The following is a 19,296-nucleotide window of genomic DNA, read 5'->3' as shown; positions in this document are numbered from 1 at the left end:
GTTTTTCTCTTGCGATTCTGAGAGACACCTTTCTTTTTTCAGAGGTTTTGATAGGCTAAAACATCGATTGGTTTAGCCGCAATGCAAGTCGGGATATGGTGTTCATGTGATATGAAATCGGAAAAACATTTTTTTTAAATAAAATAATACTTTATTCCGAGTGTTTTTTCTTTTCTCTTTGGAAGTCATCACATAACGGCATTGTGATACACGGTTTGGATCATAAATATATCAGCAATTAAACAACATCTTACATTTCTTTTCACACAATACGTCTCCTTGCAGTATCAACACTAATTCGGCTGACTTTTATATTTGATCCAATTGGTAGATAGGCTGTATTTACAACCATAACGGTGCACGCTGATAGAAAGGGATGTTTTTGTAGTTTTTAAAGATATTATTTATTACCTTTCCAACTCCTCATGCTGTTGACTGTTACAGGTCTATACAGGTTCATTGGTACAAATGCATAAGCTTCACATCGAGAGACTGAAACGGTATTTTAAAGTTAATCGTCACATTATGTTTGATATTATTATGTTTTATTAACTACCACCACTGGTTTTTAACCGCGCCGCCTAGTGGTTAAAGCACGTATATTGAATTTAGTGTTGTTGCATACGTTTTATTTGATGAAACATTTAAATATTAAGAGTAGCCTACATACACAATTGGGGGAAAGTAGAAGGCATGATAGAAATATAGAATATAAAATATGAAGAAGACACTGTAGTGATCTCTAAAACAGTTGAGTGCAGGACGTCCAAAGATATTAACAGGAGGATGCAAAACAGACCAACTAGGCTTTATTTAAACATTAACTTACTTTAAGTTAAGGTCTTCTTGAATAAGGAAAAAAACGTTGGGGTTATCCACAGATAAATATGAAGTCTGACAAAGTACTTAAAGTCCAATATATTGCATCGTTTATTTTGGCACTTGACAATCACCTTCCCTGAATTTCACTCAGGTGTAACTAAAGTCTGATTTAAGGGTGTTTATATTTCATATCATTAATCAACAATCTGCAAAGGAACTAAAATAAATGTAGTAGAGTAAAAATACCAGGTTAACCTCTGAATTGTAGTGGAGTAGAACAAAGTGTATGCTGCTGTAACAAAAACATTTCCAACTTGGGATCATAAAGTATATCTTCTTATCTTATCTTAAGATGATCGATGGATTCTGCCATATTTGCAAAATGTGGCCTGCTGAACATTGGACAAGTGCATGTTTCAGCTCATCAATGAAGCAGCAGGGAGGGGTCACTAGGGCCCACCTGCTGTTGCTATGATGGACAAAACTGAAAGCTATTTTATTTTATGTATTATTATGTTTTTGTTCCCTCCTGGCCAGTTTTGATTTGTATTTATGGTTTTATTTTTATCTATTAATTTATGTTGTGCCTACTTGTAGCAGGTAATAGCACTAGTTGATTAAAAAGATGCATTTCTAAACACTTGAAGTGAATAATGCCCTGCTAGCCTTGGTTAGGCCTTAGTTTGACTTTTCTTTATTAAGATACTAAAATGGTTACTGTATTTTTAACTGTCAGCTTTCTGGGCGCTGTTATATTAGTATATTTGGGCTACGTTTTTTTTCCGGGGGGGCGGGGGGGGGGGGGGGTTGGGTGCTGTTGAGAGGGTGTCCCACATTGTCCCACACAACCATACTCCTTGTCCCACATTTGGTTTGTTGGGATCTGGTCACCCTAGGGGTCACAGACATAAGACCAGCTGTTAAAGCTCTTCTGACCTTAGCTGGCATGTGGGTATATATGAATTCACCCATTTAGTAATGATATGTTTTACATTTGAAAACACCACTGCGTTTCGTATCCCCTAAACCTCCAGGGTGTACACAGTTTAAGAAGAGTGTAGTGTCTTAATTAACTCTGAATCGAAGGTTAAAAACACAAAAGCATTGTACACCATTTAAACCAATCAATATTGTGTAATTAACAAGGATCAACTGATGTTGTTTAGTGGATGAGTAATGCAGATATCACTGTGTAATCATTTGACAGTGAGGGGAGTATATCCGGTTTTATTGTGAAAACTTCGAGACCAGAAAAACTGTTTTCACCCACGCTAACTTTACATGGAAGCTGCATACACGTTATCCTGACGAGACCTCAAATCATCTTCATAATATCTATCAAACTGTAGATCCTACACATCGACTGGACGAGGATTCTAAAAGTACAAAATACACTTCTCGCCAGAAATCTAATCAAAAAGCTTTTAATGGCCAAACTATTCCACAAATTAGGATTTTCCGAGAGGGTTATTTGTGAATAACACGGGAGACACGTTTTAAAGTGCATGTTGTTCTTACACGACCACTAGAGGTGCTCTAGTGGTCGTGTAAGAAACAACATGCACTTTAAAACGTGTCTCTGGGTCGTAATAAGGGCTTGAACAATCGGCCTATATGGTCGTTTATTGTAGGAGGACAGGCTGAACAGGTCAGACAAAAACAATAAGAAGAAGATTGAAATTGTAGAGTTTTATATTTTTTATTTCACATACAATTTTTTTGATTAAATTGATTATAATATTTTGTTCCTTTTTGTCCTTTGTAGCTGCCTATCAGAACGGAGCCAGGTATGATGGTTTTCAGTACTGTGTTGTGTTTGTGTTGTCTTGTTTGTATGCATGTGAGGACCGACTGGAGTTTTACTATTAAGAGAACGCTTAATAGATAAGATAACAAAATAAATGTTTTAAAGTATGAGACTGTACTGAGGTGTATTTTAGTGGATGATAGTGTGTGTGAGAATGTGTGTGTTGCACCCTGTGGTTAGCACAAGCTAGCAGCTCTGAGGTCGTCCAGCTTCCTCTTTCTGATGAACTTCTTAAAAGTGTTTTTAGTATTGATGAGGAAACAGAGAGGCTGATCTTACCAGAGGCGGTGATGGTGATGGTGTTACTGGTGGATCCCTCTGTGGACTCACACCAGTACTCTCCACTGTCCGTTGGGTCCATGGAGCTGATGTTACAGGAGGAACCAGCAGAGCTTCCCCAGTCGACTCCACACTCAGCTCTTCTGTCCCTGCTCGTGTTTCTCCTCACAGTCCATCCCTCAGAGGCGTCCTCACATCTCAGAGAGACACGTTCATCTCTAAACACCTGAGAGCTGCTGGGAGTCACCGTGAGACGAGCTGCAGGGAGTTATTGGATTCTGAGTCAAACTTAAAAAATAAAACCCGTCCCAGAATAAAGTTCACAGCAGCATGGAGTCACTGATAAACCCTTTAGCTCGTTAGCTTCTGTCACGCTGACCTCAGGAGGAACTGGGCTATCCAGCAGAGTGAAAGAGTTTTACTGCTTCAACTAAATGGTTATGGTGAAAAGGGCTGCATTTGATCAATAATGTTATCTAAATCACAATATGGACTTGTGCTGTATCCAAACCGCAGTAAAGGCAAAATAAGTGAAAATGTCTGAATGAAGTATTGTGGAATTGCAATGACAATAAAGTTGAATGTATTCCAATCTGACCGGCTGCAGGTTAACGTACTGACCTGAGTCTGCCGAGCAGCAGCACAGGGAGGACAGCACTGAACACAAACCAGACAACCAGATATCAGTAAAGCAGTAACACAGTGTGCAAACACTCTGTCACAGTACGACGCCTGCATCATACACTTAACTTCAACTTTAATTATAACTTTGAATATACCCAGAATCAAAGTACTCATCGTGCAGAGTGATATCATAATAATAATAATAATAATAATAATGATAATGTTCAATGTGTTCATCACTTTAATGTTGCGGCTGGATAAGGGGGAGATCTTTTTTTTTTTAAATGTTTTTACTTTATGTACCACCGGGTAGTTTGTGAAGTTTCACCTTAACCTAAGAAATACATTATACATTTAAATGTACTTTTCATAACATGTTGTACTATCTACTGAATCTGAATCTTCCTCATTGTATTGCAGCTGCTACAGAAAAAATCTCCTAATGATAAATAACACGTTATGTATTCATTTTCTTATTCGCTGAATGATATTTAGTTTTTCGAACACAAAACCCCACTTTTAAGCATCTATTCACCAAAACTCTTCATCCCTCTTTAATATCTCTAAGTATGAAATGTGTTCAGGGTTACTCACAGAGCAGGAGAGATGTGTCCTTCATTCTTCTTCTCGTGCAATGAGATCAACTCTTCTTCTTCTTCTTCTTCTGTCCGAACAGTAAAACCACTTCCTGTTTCTGTTCTAGTTCACTAGCTGTGTGGTTATCTCTCTGATAAAACACCCATAGTTATATTACAGGCCCGGCTCCAGGATGGAATGACTGAGGGGGCTGTTAAAAAATGAGAGGGGGCGATTTATTTATTTTTTTTCACAACAAAGAAAAATACTGGCAATGTAATGAATTGACACACCAAGCTTTTTTCCTTCTCACTGCTCTACAATCTCTTTGCTTCTTTATTGTTATTCCGGATTCACCCCTCTCATTCTGTTCTGTTCCTCTGATCTTTAATAATAGATAGTACATTATGTGGGAAGATGGCGCCTGTGTCGGCTCGCCGCTCCCTCAGCTCTCTGCCTTTAGCTATCCTGTTTTTGTTTTATGTTTGTCAGAATGTCTCTGCTCGTCTACGATCACCAAGCTCTCCTCCACCTCAGACCCTCATTGGAGTTTATAGATAGAGAGATGGATGCCTGAATTATGAAAACCTCAGTCAGGCTTTTTTTACCAAGTGTTTTTATTGCTCTTGGGGAAACAAGGTTTGAACTTTAGTTTCTCAAAGAGATGTTTATGTGTCCTCTCAGGTGGACAGTATGCGTTCAGGGTTTGAACAAGGTGAGGCCCCCTCCACCACAAGGTGTGGCCCCCTCCTCCACAAGGTGAGGCCTCCTCCTCCACAAGGTGAGACCCCCTCCTCCACAAGGTGTGGCCCCCTCCACAAGGTGAGGCCCCCTCCACAAGGTGAGGCCCCCTCCACAAGGTGTGGCCCCCTCCACAAGGTGAGGCCCCCTCCACAAGGTGAGGCCCCCTCCACAAGGTGAGGCCCCCTCCACAAGGTGTGGCCCCCTCCACAAGGTGTGGCCCCCTCCTCCACAAGGTGTGGCCCCACACAGTCTGCCTGTAGGGAGGGACGGCCCTGGGAACAGCAGCAGCTGTAATATAGCCAGCCTGACTCCACTGTAGTGGAGAGGTGGTTAATCAGGATTTCCTGCAAACATAAAGTCAATACTTTGATCATTTATGAATTCTATGATTCCTTAGTTGTTACTTGATGTCACCACCTGTGTTATACCTGCAGGGGGCGCTTTCCATGAAAGGGTTGGCAGGATATAGATGGGTGACTTGGTCCATGTGGCTTTCTGCCGTCCATCTTGGTTCAGAGACATCATGCACTCACACTGACTCGGCACTGAGTGGCAGGGGATGGGATGATAGGTCCTATGTAGTGGCTGATGGTGCAACTGGGCAACAAAAACAATGCATACAAGAAAACACCTTTTGAACAGCTGTCCACTGTAGTGACCTCTATGCATGAAAGGGATCATTACTCGTTATTCTCTACTAATAGTTCATTAAAGACTGTATAATTGCTATTTTGAACATCCCTTTCAAGATCTCAAGACTTTCTAAGTTTTATTCACATATCATATTAAACACAACTACGGTGTAGTTATTCAATGAATGAAAAACTTGTGTCACAGGTTCCTCAACAGCGCATTACAAGACATCTATCAATATGTGTGAATACCTCCACCATTAAACTGTCATATTCTGCACATTTCTTATTCTATCTACATAAGAGTATAATACATATGTATAATATCAGTTAAAATAAGTGCTTCAACATAGTTAACATTGCAGGAAAGCAATATATTAGACGTGAAGTACTTTGTCAGGCTTAATATTAATCTGTAGATAGATACACCCAAAGCTTTTTTCTTATTTGAAATAAGACCTTAACCTAAAGTACTCTTTAATGTTTAAATAAAGGTTAATTAGTTTGTCTGTTTTGCACATCCTCATATTAATATCTTTGTACATCGTGCACTAAACAGTTTTATAGAGATCACTTACAGTATCTTCTTGATTTTTTATATTCTATATTTCTATCACAGACCTTCTACTTTCCCCCTATGAAAGTATGTACTCTTAATATTGTTTTCATCAAATAACATTATTCAACAAAAATAACATTATTCAACAAAAATAATTAAATAACGTGCTTTAACCACTAGGTGGTGCACACAAGGTACACACAGCATACTAATAATAACTTTGTATTATTAGTGTAGGACACTTATGTATGTATAACATCTGAAGATGTGTAGTTTTATTCATGCTTTTAATTGTACAGGATATTGCTATACTATCTCTCGTGTTTTACTTCTACACATTAATATCTGATTTGTAAAACATCACAGACAGAAAGGTATACCTGTCATTTATGGTAAGCTATTGAAATTGTGATTCCATAGATGTGTCTCCCATCACCTAAAACCCCTGACTATTCTCTCAACTCAGTTTTTACATTCTGATATTCAAAGAGAATCAGTAATATCTTTAAAAACGTGCATTGCTGCTAAAACATCCAGCGAACTTAGGGTCTTTCCTTCGTCTGTTTCCCGTATTGTTCCTGTAATGAGAGTTCACCTTTCTGCTGCATTGAAGGGTGGAATTCACTACGCATCTTCAGAAACATACGTACTTCGTCTCATTGGAATATTAACGGTCAGATTGAAGACAACATCGACCCAATTTCTCCGGTCAATGACGGGAGGGTTTTGAAAGTGACAAAACACTGTTTTCACACATTTAAAAACACTTGAACAATTAAACAATGTTTACCCAGGATTCAGGCACCTTCCCTGGCTTGTAAAATGTGGTGATGCACCCTGGAGATATCAGACTATTTAAAACATGTATACCCAGGATTCAATCACTTTTCCTTGCTTGCAAAGTGCTGTGAAGCAGCCTGTTCTCTGGGTGAAGTCTGGGTGTGCATGGAGAGGTTTACTCCGAGTGAGGAGTGCTCAAGTGTGGGAGGATGTGTAAGACAGAGGAGGGTACAAAAAAAAGTTAAAGTGTGAACCTCCAGCAGGGCAGGTGGTGCTGTGAATAAGGCCGAATATTGATGCTGGTGTGCGGACAGTAAAGCACAACAAAAGCCATTACCTTTAAGTGTTACCAGGGCCATGAGAACATCCTCCACCGGAGGGTGGGCATGGTGCTGTGAATAAGGCCGAATATTGATGCTGGTGTGCGGACGGTAAAGCACCACAAAATACACCACCTTATAGGTTACCAGGGCCATGAAAACATCCGGTACAGGAGGGTGGGGGATGCTGTGAATAAGGCCGACTATGGATGCCGATGTGCGGACGGTAAAGCACCGCAAAATCCACAACCCTTTAAGGTTTCCAGGGGCATGAGGTTCTGGAGGGTGTGAACATCTGGGTTTAGTCCGTGGGGGAGTGCTTAAGTCCGGGGGCCCGGGGTCTCACGGTGTGCGATATTATGGAAGTGCGCATGTTAGGGAGAGATGCTGGAGCTGCTTAGTCCGTCGTTTGGGCCTCTGTGAGGGGCTACAAATGGGTGCTTTTCCCGGTGTATTTCATGGAAGTCTGACATAGCCTGTTTGCACATGTCAGGGAGAGATGCTGGAGCTGCTTAATCCGTCATTTGGGGCTCTGTGAGGGGCTACAAATAGGTGATTTGCCCGGTCTATTTCATGATTTTTGAAATTCTCGAAAAAACGGCTAAGTGCCAACGGAGGAGGGGCTCAAAAAAGCGCAAGTCTTCGGCGCTTCGGGCGGAAGCCCCGGACACATTTTCACTCCCCTGTTGCACTTTACAATGGAGAGGGGAATCGAGACCTCCCTTCCTCTGTCAAAAATGTGTATTCATCTTTTCCAAGCTACCATCTGCACGAAATCGGAAACCCGGTTTTTGAGAGCACTTAGAAAAAAGACGGCTGTTTCACATCATGGAGGAATGTGTCCGCTACATGAGTGCTTTGGCTCGGATACAATTGTTGCCTGGAGACCCCCAATCATGGTTCTTACCAAAATTTAAGTTTTTGAACTGGTCTCTGGAGGAATTCAAGGGGAGTTGTCAGGGAATTATGAGACACTATTTTGGGATGACATTTCTCCATTTTCACCCCTTTCCTCTGGTTCTCCCAAAAGATAACCTAGAGTTTTTCTGACTCTGGAGGAATGTAAGGAGAGTTGTCAGGGGACTCTACCCGCCTTAAGAGACACTATTTTGGGATAACATTTCTCCATTTTCACCCCTTTTCTCTGGTTCTCCCAAAATACAACAGAGTATTTTCCTGATTTCTCACTGATCGAATGAAAAACGCGACCCGTTATTGGAGGGCCTCCGCCGGCCCGGCCTCGTGCCGGTGCTCTGGCGGTTGGTTCCACCGAACTGCGGGTTTGACTCTGATGGCCGGGAGGGTGTGCTGCGTGGGGGAATTGACTGAAGCGCACCACCAGGAGTGGAGCCTGCGGCTTAATTTGACTCAATACGGGAAACCTCACCCAGCCCGGACACGGAAAGGATTGACAGACCATTTTCTAGCTGACACTGCTTCTAATAATACTTTATGATGTGCTGACAGCCAGTCCACCACACAATAAACAAAAACGGCTGTCTGATACCCTGGATGAAAGTACCCTCTCTAAGTGCACTATGTCTCGGATATATCTGATGCCTGGAGACCCCCCCAGCCTGGTTCTTAACTTTAAGTCCAAACTGGTCTCTGGAGGAATGCAAGGGGAGTCGAAAGGGGACTCTTCTTGCTGTTTGTCTTGTCAAAATTGAGGGGTGTGTTTGAGGGGAGGGCCCTGGCTGTTTCGGCAGCCTCCGCTCCTCTCTTCTCTCCCTCCCCGAGACCAGCTCGTGCTCCCGCTGTAAAAGGCAGGTGCGCGGGCACCCACTGCCACTCACTCTGAGCCTGGCTCCCGAGCAGCGCGTTCTCCCCGGCAGTCCGCCAGCAGATGAAAAACACCCACCTCTCCACCTCTTCGCCTCTTCCGAGGGACGAGGGAACCACGCGGGGGGGTCTGCTGGAGGCTCCTGTCGGGTGCTCCGTCCTGCGTTTCACCGGGACCCGACTCCAACACTCGGAACTCTGACTCCAGCGCGGTGTGGCGGCCTCACCCTGGCCATCCACCGTGCGCCCTCCAAGTACCTGACTCCCCTGCCTCCTCCGGGGGCAGGTGTGAGGGGTTCAATGCCTCCTCCCCCCGCTGCGGCGAATGCCGGAGCGGGATGGAGCGCCCGGAGGTACTGTTGTCCCCACGTTACCATGTTGTCTGGAGGATAGGACCGAGAGATGACATACTCTCTACCCGGGTTACAAGTCACTATTTTCGGACCCTTTCTTTGCATTACCCCTGTTCTATCACTCTTTCCTCCTTTGACCATAAAACGTGTTTCCTGCTGGGGTACTGCCTGGTTCCGGGGCACCACAAACCCTCTCATGGTCGGGGCACCATGAATTGATGCATCGGACCCAATGTTGCCATCACCAGCCCCGCGTTGGTGCGGAGGTGGGACCATTTTGCCAGGTGGTAACCCAAGTCCTCCTTTGGTCCGTGTACCAGGCATTGAAGCATCGAACATTTGTTGCAATCACCGGTTACGCTAACGCATATAAACGGAGAAACACAACAGAATTTAAATACAATTAACTGTGTCTGTTTCAGTAAGGATGTTGTCCGAATGCCCGGTGTGCAGACTCCTCTATCTGACTTTGAACAAGCACCTTAAGCACAAACATGCAGTGCGTAACTTGGAGGAAAGAGGCATCATTCTTAAAATCGCTAGTGGCAGAATAAATGTTCGGACCAAACCCTGTCCCATCACAGGGTGTTCGTATGCTGGGAAGAAACTGGACCGTCATGTGACCCATGGCCACCCTGAGTTCTCCCGAGATGAAGCACATCAGGTCATGGCAAGGCTGAAGCATAGTGTGGCCCTGCAGTTGCTCCATGACCTCAGAGAGGCTAATCCCATCATTGGAATGGCTACATCATTGGATATAGACAATGAGGAGGAATACCCGGTGCACCCTCCACCCTTCTCCCCACATACTGAGTGTGACGAAGAGGACTGCAGGCAGGTGATGCTGGAAAATGTGGCATTGAGAGCTCAGAAGGATGCCCTCATTGATGAGGTGAAGATCCTGCACTCCAGGCTGAAAAAGGGGCTAAAACCCAGGCAGCAGAGTGCCACTGCTGCTGTGCTTGAGGAAGAGGAAGAAAGTATACGATTTAAGGGCCTGGCAATCTCAAGTACCTCCGGCATAAACACAGCAGCCTCCGGTAATGAGACCCCTCTCAAGACCCCAGTCAAGACTCTCATGCGCTCCCCAGCAGCCTCCGGTAATGAGACCCCTCTCAAGACCCCAGTCAAGACTGTCATGCGGTCCCCAGCAGCCTCCTGTAATGAGGACTGGCCCTCTCCTCACTGGTCCACTGGGAAGGGACGGGGGAATACCATGCGTGAAATCACGTTGCCTCAAAGCATGGAGACGTACATTCAGACATACAGGCATCATTGTGAGGGTGTCTGTGGGGTATCTCTATATTACTTTGTAAGGGTAAACCCCAGCTCGGTTCAAATATACCAAAACCCAGTGAACAAAGATAACAGGACTCATGTTTCCAGTTTACTTGCTGCAAGGAGAATCAGCGAGTGACATGTCATGTCAACTCCTTAACCAACTCTCAGCTAGGAGAGCCAACTCTCAGCTAGGAGAACCAACTCTCACCAACTCTCCCAGTGCAGTCTTTTTATTTCAACAAACAGTAACATGAGACAATCATGTGGTCTTGACCAACGCCTTATTTCTTAGTGTGAATCTTGTGACTCTCAGTCATGTGAATCTGTGTGTGTGTGTGTGTGTGTGTCATTTTAAACAGACTATGCTTTGTTCCTCCATCAACACATTTTGTAACACAGCAAATGAGAATACATTATGAAAACACATTTGTATCCTTCAATAAACTCTAACAGTGTCGCACCGACAGTAAAACGGAAAGAAAATTGTCCAATGTCAGCCGGATAAAGAACTTCCTCGTATTCATGGCCCATGGTGTTAACCGGCTGTCAGACTGGCTGTTCCTAAAAGACACGGAGAGGGTCCGTGGCTGGAGCGAGTATATTTCAAAGTCGGGCCGGGCAGTCACAACATCGCTGTTGTTCCTGAAGAATGTGAACCATTTCCTGAGGTACTTGTCTGAGTCAAAGCTCCGGGGGTGCAGTCTCACCCAGTCTGATATGACCCACATCATCAGAGAGGTGACAGCCAACATGAACGACTTGAAAAAGTCTGTCACTGTCCACCAGTTTAAGGTGAAGAGAAACAAGCTGGATCGTCTGCCGAGCCAGGCAGAGCTATATGGCTATCTAACCCTCCATTGGAGCCTCCTGTATGGCCACCGTCCGGGTGTGTACGCAAACATGACCAACACTGAGGTCTTTGAGGCGGACAGAAGGGGCACTGCTGAGGGCTACATCATCCATGTGCAGGATCACAAGACTGCCAAGACATTTGGCGAAGCACAGCTGGTGCTTACAGTGAAGGAGTTTAGCTGGGTCATGCGGTGGGTGGGGATAAAAGAGGGCTTGTCGGGTCCTCAGAATGAATTCTTCCTTTTCCCAAGGTGGAAGCACGCCTCCAGGAACCTGAACGCTCACTTGAAGAGGGCTTGGGCTGATGCTGGGCTAGAAACAGCCGTCACCTTCACAATCCTGCGCACTGCCCTGGCTGACAATATCACGACGTAAGCACTGCAGACCGGTTCTAAGCAAATACGCCTGGAATAAAGGAGGGATTGAAGATCCGCTCCATGTTCACGGCGGCAGCATCATCATCAGAAGGAGGTCTACCGCAGTTTTTACCACCAATATCAAGATCCAGAAAGCAGGTCGATTCTCGCCAGGTTTATGTGTCACGACGTAAGCACTGCAGACCGGTTCTACGCGAATACGCCTGGAATAAAGGAGGGATTGAAGATCCGCTCCATGTTCAGGGCGGCAGCAGCTGCATCATCATCAGAAGGAGTTCTACCGCCGTCAGATACCTCCGAAGAGGGCTCAGAGGCGGATAGCAGCGATACCTCTTCTTCAGGGCCGGTTGATACTCCTGATGTGGGGGTAGAGACCGTGGACTCAGCCTGTTTCCCTCGGTGCACCGTACAAGTTAGACGGCTCATATGGCCCCCGGGCCCCTGCTAATCATGTTTTTATCATGTGTTTATTGTGTTTATTATGTTTATTATGCATATTGTGTATACTGCTTTTGTAAAAATAATGTGATAATTAAATAAATAAAAAAACATTTATATAACCTTGAAGATTCCCAGGGGTTGATACAGTGCCAGGTATCAGACTATTTAAACAAAGTTTACCCAGGATTCAGACACCTTCCCTGGTTTGTAAAATGCGGTGATGCGCCCTGGAGGTATCAGACTATTTTAAACCACTTTCCCCCGCCTTTGAAACACTTATTTCCTGGGTTTTAGCCTGTCATTTAGCAAGATATGATTCAACATTGAACCTCTCCTGGAAATTGACATATTCTGTCCATCTCCAGGAGAGCTTCAATGTTAAATGATATCTTGCAAAATGACAGGCTAATAATCTCTTCTAGACGTTTAAAAACACTTCCCCCGACAATTTAAACATTATTTCTGGCTTGTAAAGTGCAGTGGTAGTATCAGACTATTTAAAGGGTTACCAGGGCGATGCGAACATCCTCCACAGGAGGGTGGGTGGTGCTGTGAATAAGGCCGAATATGGATGCTGTTGGGCGGACGATAAAGCACCGCAAACTCCACCCCCCCTTTAAGGTTCCCAGGGGCACGAGGTTCTTGAGGGTGTGATCATCTGGGTTTAGTCCGTGGGGGAGTGCTTAAGTTTGGGGGCCCGGGGACCCAAGGTGCGCGAGGTTATGGAAGTACGCATGTCAGGGAGCGATGCTGGAGGTGCTTAGTCCGTCATTTGGGGGTCTTGGAGCGGCCACAGAGAGGTGCTTTTCCCGGTGTATTTCATGGAAGTCTGACATAGCCTGTGTCCTGTGAAATATCCTGTTTGCCCATGTCAAATCTTGCTATTCATTGATAACTTTTAATAGGAATCTCTGTTTGACATATGTTCAGAATGTGCTATTTTTCAGAAATAGCACATTCTGAATGACCCAGTGTACACATCGTTGTGTACCTCTGTGTCACAGCCCGCTGCTGCTCTCTCCCTGTATTCACAGCACTTTTACCCAGCTTTCACACACTTATTCCTGGGTAATTAAACCAGTTTAATGCACTTTTTAACACTGACATACCCAGGATTGAAGCTTCTTTCCTGGGTTACATAGTGCTGTGAAGCAGCCTGTCCTCTAATTAGAGGTAAAATTAGGTCTGTCACTTTGGGTAACCGCACCACTGTCAGACGTCTCCTGAGAATGGACGTCCATTCTCTCTAAGATGTGTTAGGGTTAGGGTAATGTTATGAATCGAGTGGTATATGGTATGGGCAGGCGTATGTTATGGACGATGAACACAGGCCACTCAAAGAAGTAAACCTATACACTCCAAACTTCAATTCCCTCCAACCTAACCCATCCCTTTTATCTATCCTAAACCTAACCACCTTCTTACCTAAGCCTAACCCTTTCTCTCCTCCCCAACCTAAAAACCTCTCCTCTATTCCCCTCCCATATAACCTCACACTTCCCTCCCTTCAGGCTAACCCTGCTCTTCCCCCCATCCTAACCCTCTAACCCTTCCCCTTCCCCCCATCCTAACCATAACCACTCCCCAATTTCCTGCCTAAACCTAACCTTTTTTGCTTCCCAACCTAACCTCAGAAACTCTCCTGCCCTTTAGCATTAATTCCAACCCCTTTTCTGTTTCCCTCCTTCTTCCTACCCCGGAGTATAACTTTTAACCCTTTTCCTTTCTCCTCCTGCCTACTCCCCCTTATCCAGTATTATTTTTGCCCCTTCCAAGTCGTTTTCTAGGTTAAAAAACTCTTAGAAGAATAACAGCATAACAGCATTGGTTTTATTCTATTAAACTAACCAAATATAAAACATGTGCCCGTGCCTTTCCCCTGTCACCACAAGATGGTGACAGGTGACCTCTCATTTCTTACCTAACCGCTCACACCAGATACTGACTGGTTTTTGGACCCCCCCAGACCCCCCCAATAAAGCAAAACTGCACGTTTCAGAGTGGCCTTTTATTGTGGCCAGCCTAAGGCTCACCTGTGCAATAATCATGCTGTCTAATCAGCATCTTGATATGCCACACCTGTGAGGTGGGATGGATTATCTCGGCAAAGGAGAAGTGCTCACTATCACAGATCTTTTCAGATTTGTGAACAATATTTGAGAGAAATGGTTATTTTGTGTTTATAGAACATGTTTTAGATCTTTGAGTTCATCTCATGAGAAATGGGAGCAAAAACAAAAGTGTTGCGTTTATATGTTCATTATAGAAATTGTTATTGATTGGGATAAACCCCTTGAGATGCACCGTCTCGTTTTCAAGGGGGTCCCGACAAAAGCAACAAATTACAGACATACATAAACAAAAAGACACAATGCAAAACATGACACACAAGACAAACCACATACAGTCTGTTCAGTACAATTCAAGCAATGCACACAATCATTACAATTTGAGACAGTCGAGCAAATCAGTTTCATCAATATCAGTTTCATCAATATCAGTTTCATCAATATCAGTTAAAACAAGTGCAGAGCAGCTGAAAGTGAGATGATAATGCATGTTTAAATAAACCCAATGATGACAGAGATCTAATAGCAGCAGGTAAAGTATTCCAGTCAGTTGGGGCTTTGAAAATGAACGCTCTTCTGCCAATACATTTTTGTTGCAGAGGAGACAGAGAAATAAATCTGAACAGAATGTCTAACTTGATGAATTGGTGAGTAGGGTACAAAATACTGCTTTAAATAAGGGGGATAGTTAAGATACATGCATTTAAATATCAGCTGGAGCCAATGCATGTGTCTTCTTACATTTAAAGAAGGCCATTTCAGTTGGTTATACATTGAGCAGTGATGTGTACGAAAAGGACAACCAAGAACAAATCTGCATAGTCTGCTGTAGGCTATGTTGAGTGGAGCAAGATCTGATTTATGTGCATTTTGGTAGACAACATCACAAGAGCCGCTTTCACACCGCAGGACTTGCCGTACTTTAGTGCCGGCACTAAAGTACCACGGCACTGAATCCGCCAGGGGGCTAGTGCCAATGGCATTCACACCGCAGTACTTTCCCTGATTACGCTGACGTCACTTCGTCTTCTTCTTCTCTGGGTTTACTGGCAGGCCGCAAAACCACTTTGCGGCGAGTACAAAAAAAAAAACGAGAGAAGAAGAACTACACGAAGGAGGGGGTATAAAGCCCACCCGCTATATGAGGCGTTTGTTTACTTTCCGACCTCAGACATGATGGAGTTCATAAGGGTAATTTACAAATAAAATACCCCATTATAACAATGGACTTTATATTTATGTATTTATTATATATTACCCCCTCTGGCTGATTTTGGAAAAGGACATTAACCCTTGTTTGGTGTTTTTCCCTTATTTATCTAAAACAAATGACATGATAAATGACTTGTGTTTATGTGTGTGAGACTTGTGTTTCTGCCATTGCTGCACAAGGTTGCAACATCGTAGATAAATTCAACCACCGACACCTGTCTGCTCTCACATTCTTCTATTCTGCACATTTGGGGTGGGACACAATAAATAAAGCTTCGCCAGTTAGTTTGTTTTATTGCACAGTCAAGACGTAACAATAAGGCATCACGCTGTTCCAGGTGTGTCGTATGCATGTACATGGAAGTTAAATAAAAGTGTGAAATGTAAAATAAAGTGTAAGTAGTTTCAAAACAATGTAACAGTTTCATTTAATTTCATTTCAAACCTTTATTTAGACAGATAGGTCCCTTGAGATCACGGATCTCTTTTACAAGGGAGGCCTGCATCAATTTAGTTCCACATGAAACATAAAAACAACATAAAAACAACATAAAAACAAACAATAGAGGACATCATAACAGTGGCAATATATATAGCAGCAGACACACCTTAGTGCAAGTTAGGTGTCAGTATTAAAAAACAGTGGCAATATATATATATAATAACAATAGAAAATCGTTACCACTCTTATTATTGTGGTCTTTAATTTTGTTATAGTCCTGCCTGAGTTTCTTTATTTTTACCCGGCATCCGTGTGCACTGTGCACGATTCCCAGCTCAAGTAGCTTTTGCGAACATCGCTCAAAACATTTGGAGTTGGGAACTGCTTTCTGTAGAAGCTGCTGCATCCCGTCCTCAGAGTAAATTGCCAGAAGCGCAGACACTTCCTCATCATCCCACCGCTCCGGTGTTGTAGTACGTGTGGTCATAACTGCTTTAAAGTACAAACGACTCGCTCAGGTGTGGCTGTGGTTTTCTAGCGAGGAAAAAAATGGCTGCCTAACAAAACAAATTCAGAGTCTAACGGGGCGTGGTTTGCAATTCGCCCAGCCAATAGAAATAGAATAGAAATTGGCACTCTTTTATCACCAGGTTCGTACCACCTCTCTAGCAGGGGCTGAAAATGGCCAAAAGAGTTCCCGGCACTGAGTAGTCCCGGCGGTGTGAACGCGACATTATTGGTACTAACGGAACTAAAGAACCAAAGTACCAGGGAAAGTCCTGCGGTGTGAATGCGGCTAATAAGAGACCGGCTCGTAGTGGGGTTGAGAGACGCCAGTCTAGCTGAGAGGATGCAGTTAGACAAGGATTTGACGCTCGAAAAAGCAGTCAATATGGCCAGACAGTCCGAAGTGATTAAAAGGCAGCAAACAGACCTCAGAGGAGGGGGTAGAATGGACATTGATGCAGTAACAAAAGGCAGAAGACAAAACCCATTCACCCCAAAGTCCCCTCATCAACCAACCCATCATCAACACCACAGCCATCATCTGATCGCCGGCCATGCTACAGATGTGGAAAGTCCCCATGTCATGCAAATGCACAGCCAGAGAGGTGGCATGTCATGCATGTGGAAAGAGAGGTCGTTACAGTAACGTAAATCTACCAAAGCAGTACATGCTGGAGAAACAGAAAGTTGCTATGGTGATGATGACACTCCCTTGTTCCTAGGCTCAGTAGATGCAGGTTATGGTTATGGTATGCTGATTTGACTATAAGGGACCATAAGGTCAGGTTTAAGATAGACACAGGAGCTGATGTCTCAGTTATTCCAGCCCAGACCTACTATGCCATTGCTGAGAGCAACACACAGTTAGCTAAGCCTGACAGACCACTATTTGGCCCAGGTCGCATGCTTCTATCTGTTTTAGGCAGATACAGAGAGTCACTATTACATTACATTACATTACATTACATGTCACTTGTTAGACGCTTTTATCCAAAGCGACTTACATACTCAATACTGTGGGCAATCCCCACAGGAGCAATTTGGGGTGAAGTGTCTTGCCCAGGGACACAACGACATGCTGACTGCAGTGGGGTTTGAACCTGTGACCTCCTGATCCGAATACCAACTCACAACCCACTGCACCACAGGCCTCCCTTCTATATATATAGAAATGTTTATTGATTGGGATAAACCCCTTGAGATGCACCGTCTCGTTTTCAAGGGGGTCCCGACAATAGCAACAACTTACAGACATAAACAAAAAGACAAAATGCAAAACATGACACACAAGACAAACCACATACAGTCTGTTCAGTGAAATTCAAGCAATGCACACAATCATTACAATTTGAGACAGTCGAGCAAATCAGTTTCATCAATATCAGTTTCATTAATAACAAGTGCAGAGCAGTTGAAAGTGAGATGATGCAAGAGATCTAATAGCAGCAGGTAAAGTATTCCAGTCAGTTGGGGCTTTGAACATGAACGCTCTTCTGCCAATACATTTTTGTTGCAGAGGAGACGGAGAAATAAATCTGAACAGAATGTCTAACTTGATGAATTGGTGAGTAGGGTACAAAATACTGCTTTAAATAAGGGGGATAGTTAAGATACATGCATTTAAATATCAGCTGGAGCCAATGCATGTGTCTTCTTACATTTAAAGAAGGCCATTTCAGTTGGTTATACATTGAGCAGTGATGTGTACGAAAAGGACAACCAAGAACAAATCTGCATAGTCTGTTGTAGGCTATGTTGAGTGGAGCAAGATCTGGTTTATGTGCATTTTGGTAGACACATCACAATAGTCTATAATCGGAAGAATAAGTTGAGAAGCAATTCTCTTTCGGACACTGAGCGTAAAACAATTGCGAGAGCGGTGTAAAACACTGATTCCATAATTGACTTTTTGTATTACATGCTTTATATGTAGTTTAAATGAAAGTTCAGAGTCTAGCCATACACCAAGATATTTAAAGCTATCAACTTCATGCAGAGAAGTGCCATCCTTACATGTTATTACTACATTAGGTTTGGATCTGAGCTTCTGCCTGGTACCAAAGACCATGGTATAAGATGTTGTTTTGTTAAGCAGTAGTTTATTGTGTGATAGCCAGTCCTGTAAGATATTAAAATCCGATTGAAGAGAGATCTGAATTTGTGACAAATCTGATTTGGATGTACACTGAACAAAAATATAAACGCAACACTTTTGTTTTTGCTCCCATTTTCTATAAACACAAAATAACCATTTCTCTCAAATATTGTTCACAAATCTGAAAAGATCTGTGATAGTGAGCACTTCTCCTTTGCCGAGATAATCCACCCCACCTCACAGGTGTGGCATATCAAGATGCCCATGGTGGCGGTGGGGTTATGGTATGGACGACGAACACAGGCCACTCGATTCACAACATTACCCTAACCCTATCTTATTTACTACCTTTCCAACTCCTCATGCAGCTGACTGTTACAGGTCTATCCAGGTTCATGGCACAAAGCATAAGCTTCACATCGAGAGACTGCAACTCTATTTTCCTTTACTGTTCAGTTTTCATTTCACAATCAAGTTAATAGTCACATTATGTTTGATATCATTATGTTTTATTAACTACACCACTGGTTTTTTAACCCGCGCCGCCTAGTGGTTAAAGCACGTTATTGAATGTTGTTGAAGAAGTTTTATTTGATGAAAACATTTAAATATTAAGAGTAGCCTACATACACAATATAAAATATCAAGAAGACACTGTAGTGATCTCTAAAACAGTTGAGTGCAGGACGTCCACAGATATTAACAGGAGGATGCAAAACAGACCAACTAGGCTTTATTTAAA

The 19,296-nt window shown here is 43.4% G+C and overlaps 2 protein-coding genes across 10 annotated transcripts in view; one reads left to right on the top strand and one right to left on the bottom strand.

Moving 5' to 3' along the window:
* Positions 1 to 19,296, bottom strand: part of LOC117537787 (low affinity immunoglobulin gamma Fc region receptor II-like) — a 122,910-nt gene that overhangs the window by 20,583 nt on the left and 83,031 nt on the right. For 6 of the 7 annotated variants that reach the window (XM_034203142.1, XM_034203143.1, XM_034203146.1 and 3 more), the window contains exon 3: positions 2,909 to 3,166. In XM_034203142.1, coding sequence (XP_034059033.1) covers positions 2,909 to 3,166 — 258 coding nt within the window. Of the gene's footprint in view, positions 1 to 2,908; positions 3,167 to 3,529; positions 3,566 to 4,126; positions 4,200 to 19,296 lie in introns of those variants that run through there. The other variant, XM_034203144.1, reaches the window with a different exon arrangement.
* LOC117537791 overlaps positions 1 to 19,296 on the top strand; it is a 219,467-nt gene that overhangs the window by 189,591 nt on the left and 10,580 nt on the right. The window lies entirely within an intron of this gene.

This window comes from Gymnodraco acuticeps, unplaced genomic scaffold (genome assembly GCF_902827175.1).
Source record: "Gymnodraco acuticeps unplaced genomic scaffold, fGymAcu1.1, whole genome shotgun sequence".
NCBI lineage: Eukaryota > Metazoa > Chordata > Actinopteri > Perciformes > Bathydraconidae > Gymnodraco > Gymnodraco acuticeps.
Note: the sequence above shows the minus strand (reverse complement) of the source record. Positions and strands in the feature narration are given on the sequence as shown.